Raw genomic sequence first — 16,123 nt, 5'->3', positions numbered from 1 at the left:
AGAGTTCATTCCATGTCTGAAAGCAGCTATAGTGACTCAGGGATTTCCTGTGGAGAGAGAATCAAGCTCTTCCATCTCACATCCAGCCCTGCAAAGCAGTAATATCAATATCCATGCAGTGTTGAGCACATCTAGTGAAGAAAAGTGTAAAACCTATTCAGCTTCGTGTCCATCTACTCCACAGGGATTGAAGTTCTCTGTCGCACAATGGTTCTCAGTCAGATTCCAGAGAGACCATGTACGATATCAGTGCAGATGAAAGTAGGATTTCAGCACCAGAGGACAAAACCCAGAACTGGCTTCCTCACAAACAATCCATCCAATCCATCGTAATTTGTTGCTCACATTGTGTCTAATGTCATGTTATGTCCTTGTTATAGTTAAAAAGTGGCAGTATTGCTCTGTACAAGTATTTCCATGTCAGTAACAAAAACCTTTTTGAACTGTCAACTAAACATTGGTTTTGTCATCGCAGTTTTTTAAATTATGTTAAAAGGAATATTTAAGGCAAATCAGCTGCTGAATCAGGGCACATGTGCTGAAGTTTTTCTTTGCATTGGCTACTTAGTCAAGGGCACTGTGATGAATGTTTGGCAGATTAATTAACAACTGTTTTGTTGAAGCAAAAATGTTTTTTATTTGACGGATTTAATTTATGTGAAACCTACAAAACTGCTTTGAATAAACGTCATGGTATAGCATTGACTGTGTATTTTGGTAAATCTTTCAAAGTCTAAAAGGAGTGCTGCAACAACTAATTGATTTAATCTATTATAATTAATTATAAAAATAGTTACTTAGTAATCAATAACTCGGGTCTGTTAAAATGCATGTCACACACTGTTGCAATGTCTCCTGAGGTGGGGTTTAGCCAATGCAGTGCCTTATGTACCACAACGCCGTCTCCTCTGGGGAGTCAGTGGTTGATGGATGGCTAGAAATTAGAGAGAATAGCAAATAGCCTCTGCAAAGAGACCTAAGGGGAAGCACAATACTGTTATATCTACGGGTCATTGTTTGAGAGGAAAAGAGTTAAGCAAGAGTGGGCTTCATAAATCAAGTCTGGTCTGATTGGACTGTCATTTGTGATTCCTGTACATCCCAGATTGTAGGCTCTTGATGTTTTAAGAAGAAAATAATTACTGTTCCCCCAATTATTCTCCTGGTTTTGGTGTCATTTCAATCATGTCCCATGAGTTGCCTATCTTGCTTTGAATTATCCCTGACCCAGTCCAGATCGGTGGAGTCTGCTGCCACCATCTGCGCTGTGTTCTCACAAGCCAGGCAGACATACAGTTATCTTAAAAAGAATAAACGGCAGGAAGACCAGCCTGCACAATCACAGCATAGGCTGGCCAACATCACACTATAGCCAGCCTTGATTTCAGTGGTCATATTTATGAAGACTGATATATCCTTGCTTTGTTTGCTTAACAAAATCTGTCATGAAGCACAACCAAGGGACCATCTGGTCAGTCTCATCCTATCAGCTCAAATGACTTGCTCTACTGTGCTGTCTGTCTACTCAGCCAGGGACATGCCAGGGATGGCTGGCGTGAAGGAACATCCATGCCTTCCCTCTCCTCCTGCAGCCTCAGCTTGAGCAATGGGGAAATACTGGCAAGAAAGTGGTCATTAAGGAAAAATGGGGAGGTGATTGTGTTCCCTGTCATGAATGTGGGGCAGGCAGACAATGAATTGGTTGCCATTCATCCTATCCATCCGTCCATCTGCGTTAACTTAGGCACAGGTGACTGAATTTAGATGAAACTTAGGTAAATTGTGCACTGTGCAATTTGGGTCTTTTGTAGTCCAAATTTACACAAATTACGACATGTTCATGACAAATTTTTTCTCATGGATCGGTCTAGATGTGGTGCTATGTGTACTGTTGTCTCCTCTTTTTTTCATATAATCATCCACTCATAGTGATGAATCTGACTCGGGACAAACGTGATCACTAGAAGTTTGTACATAAAGCTTTAAGTACTCAAAATGCACTTCTGGCAAGAATGAGTGTTATAATATGGGAAATGTTTTTAAGTGTGTCAGTATTCATAATTGAAAAGGAGGCGGAGGCATTTTCAAATTCTCAGTGTTCTCTCTATTCTCTTTTTATTCTCTTCATCCAACAATGATTCATTGGCGGAAAACCCCCGCACCACATTAATGTGCACCTGGACCAGTTAAAGACACAGAGGGATTTTGACTACATTCACTACTCAGGACTACATATTTATAGAAAATAGTTGTTGGCTGATAATGTTTTAAATCTTGTATCACTTTAAAATACTATGAACAGAAGCAGTGTAAGAAGTCCTCTCGCTTATTTAAGAATAACCTGGCTGAGACGTCATCTCTCCTCAGCTCCTGGCTTGTTGCCCAGGCATCCAGCCAGGACAGGGCTGTCTGGCTCAGGAGGGAGGGCCCTACCTTTTTCTCTGCTCACATAGCCCAGACACAGTCACAGAAGGAGACATTCCCACCCACATTCTGGCTTGGACAACCTCTTTGCAGCTCTCCCTACTGCCATGTTGATTTGTGTTTTTGGAAGATACTTTGTTAGTAATAGTGCAGCCCTAATTGAAGTCATATTGAAATAGAATGAGGAAATGACCTTTATCTATATCATGACTCTATGTTGACTTAATCAGTGGTCGGTGGTGGTTGTTGTTGGAAGGTGTTCAATTATAATGCGTTTAACAATTAAATTTAAGAAACAAAGATAAGTCATTGGGAATGTGTCAGCTGTGTCTGTCATGAGCTGCTTTCAAATATGCATTAAACTCTGGTTCCTGGGGCAGATTCAGGGGCTGTATGTGAAACATCAAATGTCAGAGGCTCAGTGAGCCCATGTGAGAAAAGAGTGGGTGTGTTTAAAAAATATATAAATAAAAAAAGAGTGGGTATGTTGATGTTTCTACATGCGACAGATGCAAAACTAGAAAAACAACTGAAAAAGAATACAATTTTTAAATGAATGAACACAATTAAAATGAATGAAGTAAAAACATGTGCCACAAGAGTAGAATATGCTGACTAAGATGTCAACTTGAAGAAACGACAACATTCAAGATTTTTAGTGATAAGGGCAGATGCCGTGTCAATGTGCTGTAAACAAAAACACTACTCTGCGGCGGCTGGCCTAACTCCTTTGCAAAGATGCGAGCGTGCAGTTCTGCCTTGCGTTATTTGTTTCTAATGCAGGGAACATAAAGTCCTCTTCCACTCCCATCATTCATATGCTGACTGCTCATCTGTATCTTCCATCTCCTCTCTCCTCTGCGGCTGTAAATTCAAGGAGCAGATGATTGCAGTAAACACAACAGGGAAAGTGTTATTTCGAGGGTTGTCACGATCTTCTGTTCGCTCCTCTTTTTAATGCAGTCATTCTGAACACACACATCGGAACCTTCCTCATTTTGTAGCTATATCCTTGCATTTCTCACATCAGTGACGTTGTGATGTTTGTTTCAATGTTCCTCTGTGGAGCGTTCTATGAGCATCTTAATGTGGGAGCTGTACTTATATTTACTGCAATCCATTTGGAAGGATCCCAGAATCATGGGGGACATTTCTTTATTAACTCATTAGTACATTGACAGAATATGAAAGATGGTGCCACTGATGCTACCCTGACAGGGGAGCTATTGATTGGCTGCTCTTGTCATGCAGAGCTGAACTATATTTCTAAATTTGCAGGGCAAAACACACAAAACAAGAACACTTCTGATTCCTTGAGAATTTGGTCTGCGTGTTGTGAGTTTCTGTGAAGGTATAGACCACTGCCAGTATCGTAGAAAACATTGTTACAGTAAGAGGAGTAGTGGAGACTGAAACTTTGTTGGAATTACGAAACCCCTCTCTCCCTCTTTCCTTAATCTACCCTGTAAACTGTTTTGTAAGGCAAAATGACAAAAGGTGGAGGATGTCATAATCATACAGGCTCAATTATGGCATTGGATCTTTGCAAACTTTGGGATCTGATATCTGGTATCCTCCTCCTCTCTTCTTCTGTCTTACGCTGCATGTCCATTCTCAAGACAGCGCAAAGCAGGTAGTATAGCTAGTGGTCTGCACTGTCGCCTTTATAGCAACAAAGTTCTAGGTTGTAGCCTGCTGACTGAATGTGGCCTTTCTGTGTGGAGTTTGCATGTTCTCCTTGTGCCTGCATAGGTATTCCAGCCTCCTCCCACAGTCCAAGGACATGTAGGTTAATTAGAGAATTGTCCATACATGTAAATGTGTGTGAGAATAGTTGTCTCAAAATGTCAGCCCTGTGATAGGCTGGCGACCTGTCCAGAGAGTGCCCTGCCTCTCACCCAATGTCAGCTGGAATTGGCTTCAGCTTAAAGGATAATGAATGAATGAATTAATCTCTGGCTCATGAATCAATTTGATTTTCACATAATTTTTTCTTTCTTTTTACTTAATTTACACATCTGGATTGAAACCAATTCTTTCAGAACCATGTTGCTTTGCCTCGCCCCTAAGCATCTCTTTACCTCCTACTCTACCACTACCTCTCCTCCCGCACACTTGCTGTGTCTAATGTGCTTGGCGCTCTACCAGGCTGCTGAGTGAGCTACATACTGACTTGGTAAATCTAAATGTCTCTCTAATCCATGTGTGTGTGTGTGTTTGTGTGTGTGTGAGTATGCTTGTGTGCCCTTATGGACCCTCATTCTGGTCATTTAAGTGTGTTAACATTTTGACAAATGATGTGGGGCCTGAGGGAGAGGCAAACATTTTCTCAGTTTCTCCACCAGCACCGTGGCTTTGAGTAGTAAGCACAAATTCTACAATCCTGATGTTCCATCTCCAGGCGGTGGGAGTGCTCAGTCCTAGATTTCACTCAGCTCTCCCTGGGCCTTTTTAATTAACACCAACACTGGTTTTATTAACATGTTCCTCCACTTCTCCCTGTGGCAGCTGTCTGATTACAGAAAGCCTGACTGCTCCACCAGACCTAAAGCAGAAAGATATGAACTCAATGCTCTATGCTTAGATTTAGAGCACACCATGAGTGACTGCTGTGCGTGGACGTATCTTTGCTCTTTTCAGGACAGTTTGAGCTTGAAGATAACTGGAATTGCCAAATGCCACATTCTAAAGCATTATTCGACTCAAAAAAGTATCTGCAAGGCAGTGAATCATGAACAACAGCAACACGATCTAAATCTCTTCCATTTTTACTGTAGTTGAGTGTTGCTTGGATTGTATAGTGTCGTTGTATAGTCTTCTGAATTACCACTGCCTGGAGCCATCTGTTGTACACACATCACACACAAACAATGGTCTGCAGAAATATTTTACTTACATAAAAAAAGTTTTTGGGACTAAAGGTTCCCTAAAGGTATTTTTTGTCAAAACGTGGCTTTGGATCAAAGTTTACCTTACCGGCAAACTAACATAACCAAATATACCTCAATAACAGGGAATTCCAAATAAAGTTGCGTCTCTTACACAAGCCTGCCTGAAATATAGGTCTGTTACCATCTGCAGTTGTGGTAAGGCCCTAGTCACTATTTGAGGGAATAAGTCGGCTATTTCGCCAACAGTCTGTGCTTATCGAAACTCTACTTCCTGCTTGGACCTTGAAGATTTTTTTTGTTGTTGAAATTCTGCTTCTGTGTTCTATTGGGCAGTCATGCATTTTGAGCTTGGAGTAGTTGCTGCAGTCCTGTATATGGACTTCGTACATTCACCAGCTCCAGAGTAGAAATGAAACCAACCTTCAGCACCATCTTTGACAGATTGTGACATTAACCAGGAAATGTGCATGTTTTTTCCATAAAAAGAGAGACTCTCAAACTGGAACTTTATTGTGACTGGAACTCGTAAGTTTTCGTTGGTTACCAGGCAGAGCGCCCGACAGACAGACTTTACTGCCAAGGAAAAAGTTAGCAGCATGACTGATGACCAGTGTTGACTCTCAGAGCTGTGTGTTACATCTAGATGACCCAAGTACAGGACATTGCACACACATAAAATATTTGAACTTAAGCCAGAAACTGTAAGTTAACTTAACACAGATGGTACACAAAGCCACAACTGACACAACACATCAGCAACACATAGGTTGGTTCAGTGTACATTCCCTCCAACCTCTGTTTAGTCATTTGTTGTTTTTTTTTACAAATACCATCAAATGTGCAGATAAAAAATACAGTAGAAAATGATAATTGATTTTATGAAGTAAAACTTTATTGGCCAACTATAGAGGAGATCACAGCCTCTCACTTGGACATTTGCATTCTCAAATACAGCCCCCCCGGACAATGAGTTTAGTGCATGTCTGAAGGCAGCTTATATCACTGTGGTAGATTTTTAAAAAAGCACACAAACATCCAAAACACTTTAGAAATACTTCAAAAGATACTTCCGTTAAGTAAATTCTTAAAATGCGAAAAAAATGCTTATTAGAATGTCCCAAAGTTCAATTTGATATGTTCAAAATTCGAGTTGTGTCCCTAACAAATTGAAAAAAGCTGTATTTTTCTTAATAAATGACTCTTTAGGTTATTCAGTTGTTAGTACATTTTCTTATGTTGCTGACTAATGTACATGTTTGACAGTATGTTGTATACATGCAGTTAATACTGCAGACCATGTGTTTCATTGCAACAATTAAGATGCAATTTCATCAACATATTGTCATTTGTTTGGTACAATTTCATTCTGCATTTTACAGTTTTTTGCATTTCTCTTATGCATTTTGTCTGTGCAAACTCAAACTGTAGACATTGTTTGTTTTGTACACTGCAGCTTATGTCTGATTACATAGATCTCAGGTTTTCTCTCTATGGCCCAGCATTCAGCAGCACCAGGTTAACAGCTATCTGCTTGGCGAAAGGACTGCTTTTCTAACTAAGCTTCAGGCTGACTGCCTTACTGACCCAGTGGGAAGGGGCTCTTCCTGCAATGGCTGCCGAGTCATGGAGTCCTGGTGCTGATTACCATCAGAAAGTGGGGGTGGGAGGAAGAGAGACAGAGAAAGGCACTTTGCGGAGTGGACCTCCTCTGCCTCAGTGCTCCTCCCATCTGAGATAAGTCCCTGAGGCTGGAATAGCCCCTCCCTCCCCCATTCACAAATCCTCCAACAGGAAACTGCACATGTGGCTGAGGAACAGTGGGAAAAACAGTCCTCTCATCTCTTACACACTCTGCAGAAAAGCTTCAGTGAAACTTGATCAACACTGATAATCAGTTTCATTTAATATTTAAGTTAAGCAGCTGCTGGTCCACCTTCCCAAATGTCAGGATGCATTGCTTTTCCCTCTTGATCATCATTATAAGTTCAATACGTTAGGACTTTTGTTCCAGATAAATCACGTAATTTGACACCTTGGGCCCTTTCACACACCCGTTCTCACACAGTACATAGGAATTTAAAAAATAGATCCCCTCTTGAACAGAGCTGAGTAAAGAGAGTTTTAACAAAGACATGAAGCATCCTTTTTTTATATTGTAATAATGCCATTACATAATTTCTTCATGATATAATTTATATCATGATTGGTGATTGTGTCTCTAATGTTATTGGTTTAACATAGATTTCGTTTAACATATAGAACAAACTATATGATGTTATTTTCTGACTGCATACAGATGCCACCCGAACCCTATCATTAATTTTTTTTTATCTAAACAATCTAAAGGTCTTTTCTTTTTCTATAGGATGCAGATACACCTTGAAAATACCTTGTTTTTTTACCTATGCATGACATAATTTTTTGAGTTCTTTGTGACTCCTTCATGATGTCATACGACAATATACAGTGTTTGGAGGGGAATCATTTTCTGATAAATGTAAGCGTATTTGCAATGATATATTGGGAAATGGGTATTTCAGACCATGTTTTTGTTGATCTTGACCTTGACCTTTGACTGATCAGCCATCTGTGTCTAAGAGTTATTTTGCACACACACACAAACACATTTTCTCCCTCTGTATCTTTCTGTGGCCTGACCAGCAGGGTGGAAAGAATCCTCCCCCAAAAAAATCATGGGCTTTTGCTTTGCTGGCACTGTTGCCTAGCAACTGCAACAGCATAGGCTGTTCACAGTGTACGTTGGCGTGTGCGTGTGACAGAAAAAAAAATCCACGTTGACATTAAAGGCTTAGGACAGACACACAAATGTCATCCTTGCTGTTCCCTAAATGCTGGAGTAGCTGCCAGCCTTTGTGTTTCTCACAGTGGATACAGACACGTTGGCCTTGTTCCGTGGAAGACACATAAATACACCCTGCGGATGAGAAACACTAATGTCACCGGCAATAATCATTAGTTGTAGGCCTCCTCAACTGTTTAGTGCCTGATTAGGGAGAATGCTACTGTAAACTTCACCAAACCTCAATCTGAATATGCCAGTTTGGTAATGCTGCACAGTCCGATCCGGTCCACAAAGTAACCAGAAAACAATGAAAATACCCATCACAATATTTTATCCAACCCCCAACAGTAGAAAACCCTGAGATCTTCTTTTCCCAAGGAAAAACTGTCAAAAGTTATTACAACTGCTAATTGTGAAATGGTCACAGTTAATAGATTTTTAGTTGTTGATTACTTTTCTACTAATGAACTCTTCACTGCAGCTTTTATATGCATATCAACGCATAATGAGATACAACAAGTATGATACTTAATTTAGTTCATATCATGACTAATGGTGAGATATACCAATTGGCATGTTGCATCCAAACAGGGGGCAGAACGTCTTTGTTCTGCTGGACTATCAGGATTATTATGTCAATCAATCCCAATTTTCTAGAAATGAATGTGACTTCTTCAATTGGTAATTTTGACTGGACAATAAAGATTTATTTTACTATATGATATAAAAATGTGAAAAGCAGGTAATCCTCACATTGGAATGGCTGGAACTAGTAAATGTTTGACCTTTTAAACTTAATAAATGGCTGTTATCTGACATGTCGCCATCTTATTTTCTCTTAGGATCTGTCATCTGGGTTCACACTAATGTAACACCTTCGGCCACCAGTGTATACTGGACTTAATAGATTTTACACAGTTTGACTTTGATCTTATGATGCAGACTTCATTAAGTTGAGTACGACATGCAAATAAACAATATTTCTCTATCAAAAGCAGGTGATGATGCTGTGTGTCTCCCCCTCACACGCTGCCTGCCACAGGGAGCTCTGCCTGTGAGCTTCAACATATGCCGCTCCCTCAGTCGAAGCAGTGCAGTAGCTTGAGATTCAGGCTCACACCAGCTCATTGTCTTTCATCACCACCTTCCTTCTTGCATCACCCTCCCCTCCTGTTTGGAGGCAGTCATATGTATTATTGTGCAGAGAGATGCAAAGAACATTTCTTCCGCTTTTGGAGCCTCTACTTTGGATGCAGCAATCTCAGCAATCATGGCACTGCGGCATTGCGTCGCACGCAGCATCTGTCAAGCCATAGCATGAGGATAGACAATTGGCAAGCTGCTCATGTATGTGAGTGGATGTGTGTTTTGGGTTGGAGGAGTAGTGCCAGAAACCCCCTTCTTGTTCCTCTCCTGAAGATCAGGGATGGTAAGGAAGGCAGGCATGTCTCTGGGCATGTGCAGACAAGTCTGGGCAAGAGTGGAGCTCCTGCTCAACACTGCCTCCTCCTGTCCAGCTGTCTGTCAGCCTGTCACTGTTGCAAGAAGAGAGCAGAGTGAGAAGCTTAGATTTGGGTGAGCCTCACCACCACTTGCATTTGTTGTCATCATTTTTACAGTGCTCTTATTATCCCTTTTATATAACACAACTAAACACCACACAGCCCCCTGCAGCATTGTATAGATACAAGCTCTGGCCCATGCTTATAATGGTATAAAGGGAATGAATCATAGCGTGGTGTCTGCAGCACAGTTCACCTCAGATGACTCTTCAGCAATGTGCGTGTCTGTCTGGCAGTGATGATGTCACACCGACCCTATTATAAATACTGTATCTCCCTCTCTCCACTCTGTTACACCCACAGTCCACAGCCATGTTCTTCCACTCTGTTTATATGCAGTTATTTAGCTAATTGACTGGTATACTAGTCTGCATGCACGTCATGAATCATGGAGTTACCGGCTTTTGTCGCACTCATCCATCGGTGCTGCCTCACAATGATTGGAGAAAAAACTTACTGGTGGAAAAAGCTGTTTGCTCAACCTTCAGAACACTCCATCCATCTCAATCGCAGCCTGTCAGTAGATTTAATAGTGTCTGCAGAGGAAGTCAAATCAATGGGAGCTACAGCACATCAGTGTTTGTTCAGGACTGTGTCACTACATGCTGGCAAATGAATGTTTGATCAGGGTGGGTTGATTCATACGGTCCTGCCAGGCTGCTGATCTCTTTTGCATTTGAGTTTAATTTCTTATTTTTCAGTTTATTTCTTGCACTCATGAACACATGTTTTATGTGGCTTTTGCAGTTGAATGTATTATTCCTGCAATGTAATGCTATACTTAACAAACTTTAATCATTTCTTTTGATGAGAGGTGGTAGTATCAAGTAGATCAAGTCTCTTGGGCTGGTTATCAAACCTCAGTTGCTTGGCACAAATCGATAGCCGTAGGACCATGTGTGCAAAAATCTAATCATGATTTTCTCAATCTTGGATTTTATGTTTTTCATGGCAAAGTATTTCTTGTGGCTAATATCGATCTAATAGTCAGTAATCAAGGACAGTGACCTAAATACTTTTAAATACTGGTTGCATTTTGAACCAATATACTGTACATGTAATAAAAAGGAAAATCTTGGTTTAAATTTTTGGGATAACTACAACTATAACACAGACTGTGTGTTTTCTAATATTCTATCCACTTTATTTATGTCAATAAAGGTAGGCTAAATAACATAAGTACAAGTATTTCTATATAATGTAATACTGTTCAACAGCTCCACATACTGCCTCCAAAATGCTAATACATTTCAATCAACAACCCTCTAAAACAATTTTAATAAAATGGTGGAGCGAGGAAGGATTTAATTGTGGGACTATTGTACTAGAGTCTATTAGTTTTGCTAGATGTACTTAATAAAATGGCAATTGAGTGTATATTTGTAATTATCAATTGTATATGCAGGCTGGAATTTATTGGTTGCTAGATGTACTTTTAGGTCACTTGGCAGGCTGATAATTGATCAACCTCTTAGTTTTAGAATATTGACTTCTATTCCTTGTGTTTAAAATGTTGTTTAGATGTTAAAAGTTGTATCTAACAAAGTAAAGACTTGCAGTACAAAATAATAACTTTACTACACTTAAACTCAGATATTTATCTTTAGCTGCAGCTCTCAAGTACTCAGATACTGTATAAGTTATACACTGCCATATTAATGCATAATTAAACATGTCTACAAATCAGAGGGGAAGATGAATGGAATGGATAAAACTAAGTCTGTTGTTGAATTTGTTTGTTGTTTTGTTTTAGGTCAGAAGACATGTCTTCACATTCATGGTGTGTTCCCTTACATCTACGTGCCATACGATGGCTACGGGCAGCAGTCAGAGCGCTACCTGCGGCAGGTGGCCTTCAGCATCGACAGGGCCATCAATGTTGCCATGGGAAACCCATCCTCCAGCATCCAGCATGTCTTCAAAGTGGTGCTGGTCTCTGGCATGTAAGTGACTCGTTGTCATCAAATGAACTGAGCTGACGAAGTAGAGAATTGCCTGAAATTTGCAGTACAAAACCATTCAGAATTCATAAAATAACAATGAGAGTAAATCCTTTCAATGAATGATGATGGTTTACATGCAGTATGATGATGTATCCTGTCTGGGTGTGTTGTTACAGGCCTTTCTATGGCTACCACGCCAAAGAGAAGCACTTCATGAAGATCTATCTGTTCAATCCTCAGATGGTCAAAAGGTAAGACTGCTGCCGATCGATGCAGCTCATGTGAATAGAGATAATTCCAGGCTCCTGCTGTTTGATGTTACTGAATACCAGGGTGTGGGTGCATGACTCCAGCTTACTAAACTGAAATCGATTGCTGCATAATCAGTTGTACAAATTGATTGAACGAGGGTGTATTTGCATGGAAGAATACAGGAAGAGGCTCGACAGTGAGCTTCGGGAGGGAAAGGGTAAGGTAGAGATTTTGGGAAAAGATAAGAGGAAGACAAGAAAAAAAGTCAGCAATTCAGGCAGCCAGCCATTCAGGCAGAGAGAGAGGAGAGAGAGACCACACTTGTGCAGCATCAGGTATCAGCTCTGACTAGTTATAATAATAATCAATAACAGTGTAAAGATGTTATTGATTATTAATGATAGCAGCAACAATTCATATAATAATTAATATATACAAATTATTATTGTTAATAAGTGTTATTGATGATAATAATAATAATAATAATAATAATAATAGTTGTTATCCTGCAGCACTGGAGTCAGAGATACCTGCAAAGAGAGAGAGAGAGAGACTATGGGAGGAAAAATACACATAGTTAGTGACATGTATTAAAATAATAAAATGAATGAATGTGGGGGCAGACAGACAGACAGTCAGTCAGTCAGTCTGCGAGCCAGTCAGCAGACCAGCCAATCAGGCACTCAGCCAGCATGGTGCTCTGACCCTTAAACAGTCACTCAGTGAATTGCTCCTGATTCATCTTAAAATATCAAGCAAATGCTGTAAATGCAGGGATGATCCTGGAAAACATTCTGGTCAGTAAACACAGGGTTAAATGAAAGGACTGCTGTTATATATTTAAAGGGGCACTCCATGGATTTTAAATGTCAGTCAGTTGTATTATATTATGTATGTATATGTATATGTATATGTGTGTATGTGTATATATATATATATATATATATATATAGTTTAGTTAATAGTTTAATGTTTAATGTTTTTTGCAGGGTGTGTGAGCTGTTGCAGAGTGGTGCAGTGATGAACAAAAGTTACCAGCCCAACGAGGGCCACATCCCCTTCCTGCTGCAGTTCTTTATAGACTACAACCTGTACGGCATGAACCTGGTTAACTTGGGAGCTGTCAAGTTCCGCAGGAGCCCGAACAAAGGTAGGGGTCAGGACAGAAGTGACTCTGCATTTTGAGCATCATCCAAAATTAAGGATCTTACCTTCATGTCAGATTTTCTTTTCCTTTTTGTGATTATAATCATCTAATCAAAAATGAATATCATCATCACAATTTCAACACTTAACCTGATTTTACACAAAATAAACAAATTAGATTTGACATTTTCTCTCACATCCTACCTTTCTCTTTGGGGAAGTTCCTTAGCGACACGTGTCTCTAGGTATTCCCCAGTGCTGTTAAGTGAGTGGCCTACTTTAGCCCTCTCATCAGCTTCACTACACTGGACACACTACTGTTTTTGTCTTCCCTGGACAGTGTGGGCTGAGCTACTTCGTGCTCACTGCATTGTTCCCTGTGGCTCAGCAGGGATGGAGAGTGGGCGAGGGGTGGCTGCCATGCATTGTGTCATATTGAATCAGTCCTGATCTCACCTCAGCCTCAGGATCTCTCTGTGGTCTTTTGAAAGCTCTCTCTGTTTTCCTCCTTCATGTTGCCATTTCGCATCTTTTCACATGTTTGGTCTTGTGGTCTCTTTTTCTTTTCTGAGTCTTTGCTTTCAAATTTCTCCCTCTCTTTTCTTAACACTATCTGTCCCAATTTTCCCAATTATGAAAGGTCAAGAACAAGCAAGCAGTTACTAGAGCTGCTTTCAGACATGCACTAAACTGTAGTCATTCTCCAGCTGGCTGTATGTGAGAATGCACCCACATATTTCTTAATCCTTTGTGTTCTAAGGTTGGGTTGAGTAGGGTTCAGTACCATTCACTTTTCAACCGATAAGGTGCTGTTAGTCTGTAATGTTGTTGTCATCAGCACTACCGTGCTTACTGATTGCGTAATGTTTTGCCATAAATAATACCAACTAAGAAACTATTGGATTGTATGCTGATGTTTAGGACATACTAAGAATGTCACATACTGTATAAATGTGCTACATAGCATGTTGGTCAGGAATACTTGATGCAGCTATGGCTGAGTTTTGGCAAGTAAAAGTTAATTTCAACCATGCTAGTGAAACAAAACCATCAACAACTCAATCCAGCTAATTAATTACCTGAAAATGTTGTAGATACCTCACTTTACATTTAGTCTTCCATGCAGGGTTTATCTTCTCAAGCGTGGGCTGCAGACATGCTAATTACACAATGCGACTGCTTTCGGCTCACCGTTGCCGTTAGTCTATACTCTGTATTCTTTAACTGTAAAAGTACAGAGTTTGGTACTCAATCCTAATTGAAAGATCCCTCTTCTCCTTGTGCTCGGCCTGCAGACTTTTGAAATAGTTTGGTCACTTCACCAGTTCAGAGAAATGAGACCCATGACTAATTGATTTTCTTCTTTCTGAATGTTTCTTCACTGTTGAGTAACACTTACAACTTCAGAATTTATCTATTCTTGCTGCTCTGCTTTGCCCTTAAGTATTGTTCAAAATTAACATCTGTCACTAGATACAGCAAAGCATCCATCGGCTGATCATTTGATATCGGTGGTGGTGGGGATACAGTTTGCTCTTCAGGCACATTGGCAGTCAACTCCATGGTCACTTTGGCCTCACAGTGGGAATGTCAGACTGAGGGGTCTTGTGTGAACCTGACCCTCCGAGACTAAACCCCAGACAGCCGACTCTGTTTGATCAGAGATTAGTCTTAATCTCAGAGCAGTACCTCTGTCTCATTGTCACCTCATCATGCCTATCAGAGCTCTCTCTCCAAACTCTCAGAGAGCTTCCAGCCCGGCAGAGCTGCCTTCTCGTGTGAGGGCATTAATGATTCAGGACAGGAAATTCCTCACTTGAATTTAATAAAGTTCCTCTTTCAAATTCCTCACGCTTGACTCTCCTCTGACAAAAGCTGCATTCCCATGTTTGATCCACCTCTACACTGATGCAATCAATTGAAAGGGGGCTTCATTGCCCCAAACAACAAAGAAACCAAAATACTCCAATAATGGGTACACCGGTTTACGTTTTCTTCTACACTCAAGCTCAAACTTGAAAGCAAGTTCTTAATCTGGGATAACAGGGAGAATGGTGGGCTGGACCGGAAAAATGTGCCACTTAAAGATGAATAGAACTCTTAATGTGTTTTTAAAGTCACCTCCAAAACCCGAAAACCCCCTAGTGGAATTTATCTTTGAAATGTCTCCTTGTGTCAAATGATGGTGTTTAGTTGTAACTACCTACGCCAACCTAGTTTACTGCATTGTTGCAAATATAATTTTGGTTAGTTATAACTGGATAGTATTTTTCACAACTATTGCCATCATTCATATCATTAACAACATTGAGCTCATCCTGTTAGCGGTTTGAAACTGGGAACAATCAATCAACGTTACTAAAAGTTAAACGGAGGAAGTAAAGCAAGCATTAAGACAATCAGACAAATCCCCAGAGAAAATATTGGTGGACAGTGAAATTATTTCCTTCCATAACATCCATCATAGTTTATAAACCATTTCAAAGTTCAACTTTAACTCATCATCCTTGCTGTAGGAGCTTGTGCACAGTTTCTCTCGACAGTGAGTAATTGTCACCAGCATTTTGCCTGCATTGACTTCAGAGGTAGCTCGTCTTTTCCTTTATCAGTGTTGGGAAGACCACATCAAAATAACTAACTAACTTTTTTTTGTCCATTATAATACATATATTTAATATTTTCACTTGTTTAAAGCAAGTGATGAGTGTTTTGGTATTTGTCTTCTATAGTCTCCTTACCATTCAAGGCCTCTTGGCAAATCCTTCCAGAGAGGCACTATAACACCATTCACTCTGCTCTGGTGTTTGTTTTCCAGTAGCCCCAGACAGGCAGACGTCCAGCAGTGGTCCCAGAATTAGCCCCTGGAAGAGCCCCTGCACCTCCAAGCTCAACGACAGCACCCTGGGGGGCACGTTTGTCCGCTGGGAGGAGAATGCCCTACCCTGGTGAGTCCCACTTGCACAGACTCTGCTGCATTTATCTCTCACTGTGAGTATACGCCCCGATAGCAAAGATTGAATCCAGTACTTTTACTTCCTTGCTACATACTTTATATATACATTTTCATATAACTTTAAAAGTTTTTTTGGGGCATTTAATTTG

At 40.3% G+C, this 16,123-nt stretch overlaps 1 protein-coding gene across 2 annotated transcripts in view; it reads left to right on the top strand.

Annotated features, from left to right (window-relative positions):
- Positions 1-16,123, top strand: part of rev3l (REV3 like, DNA directed polymerase zeta catalytic subunit) — a 64,418-nt gene that overhangs the window by 14,743 nt on the left and 33,552 nt on the right. Inside the window, exons 2-5 of one of the 2 annotated variants that reach the window (XM_035143590.2) lie at positions 11,434-11,623; positions 11,800-11,874; positions 12,865-13,025; positions 15,840-15,966. In XM_035143590.2, the coding sequence (XP_034999481.1) occupies positions 11,434-11,623; positions 11,800-11,874; positions 12,865-13,025; positions 15,840-15,966 (553 nt within the window). Of the gene's footprint in view, positions 1-11,433; positions 11,624-11,799; positions 11,875-12,864; positions 13,026-15,836; positions 15,967-16,123 lie in introns of both variants that reach the window. The other variant, XM_035143588.2, reaches the window with a different exon arrangement.

Source organism: Hippoglossus stenolepis, chromosome 20 (genome assembly GCF_022539355.2).
Source record: "Hippoglossus stenolepis isolate QCI-W04-F060 chromosome 20, HSTE1.2, whole genome shotgun sequence".
Lineage (NCBI taxonomy): Eukaryota > Metazoa > Chordata > Actinopteri > Pleuronectiformes > Pleuronectidae > Hippoglossus > Hippoglossus stenolepis.
Note: the sequence above shows the minus strand (reverse complement) of the source record. Positions and strands in the feature narration are given on the sequence as shown.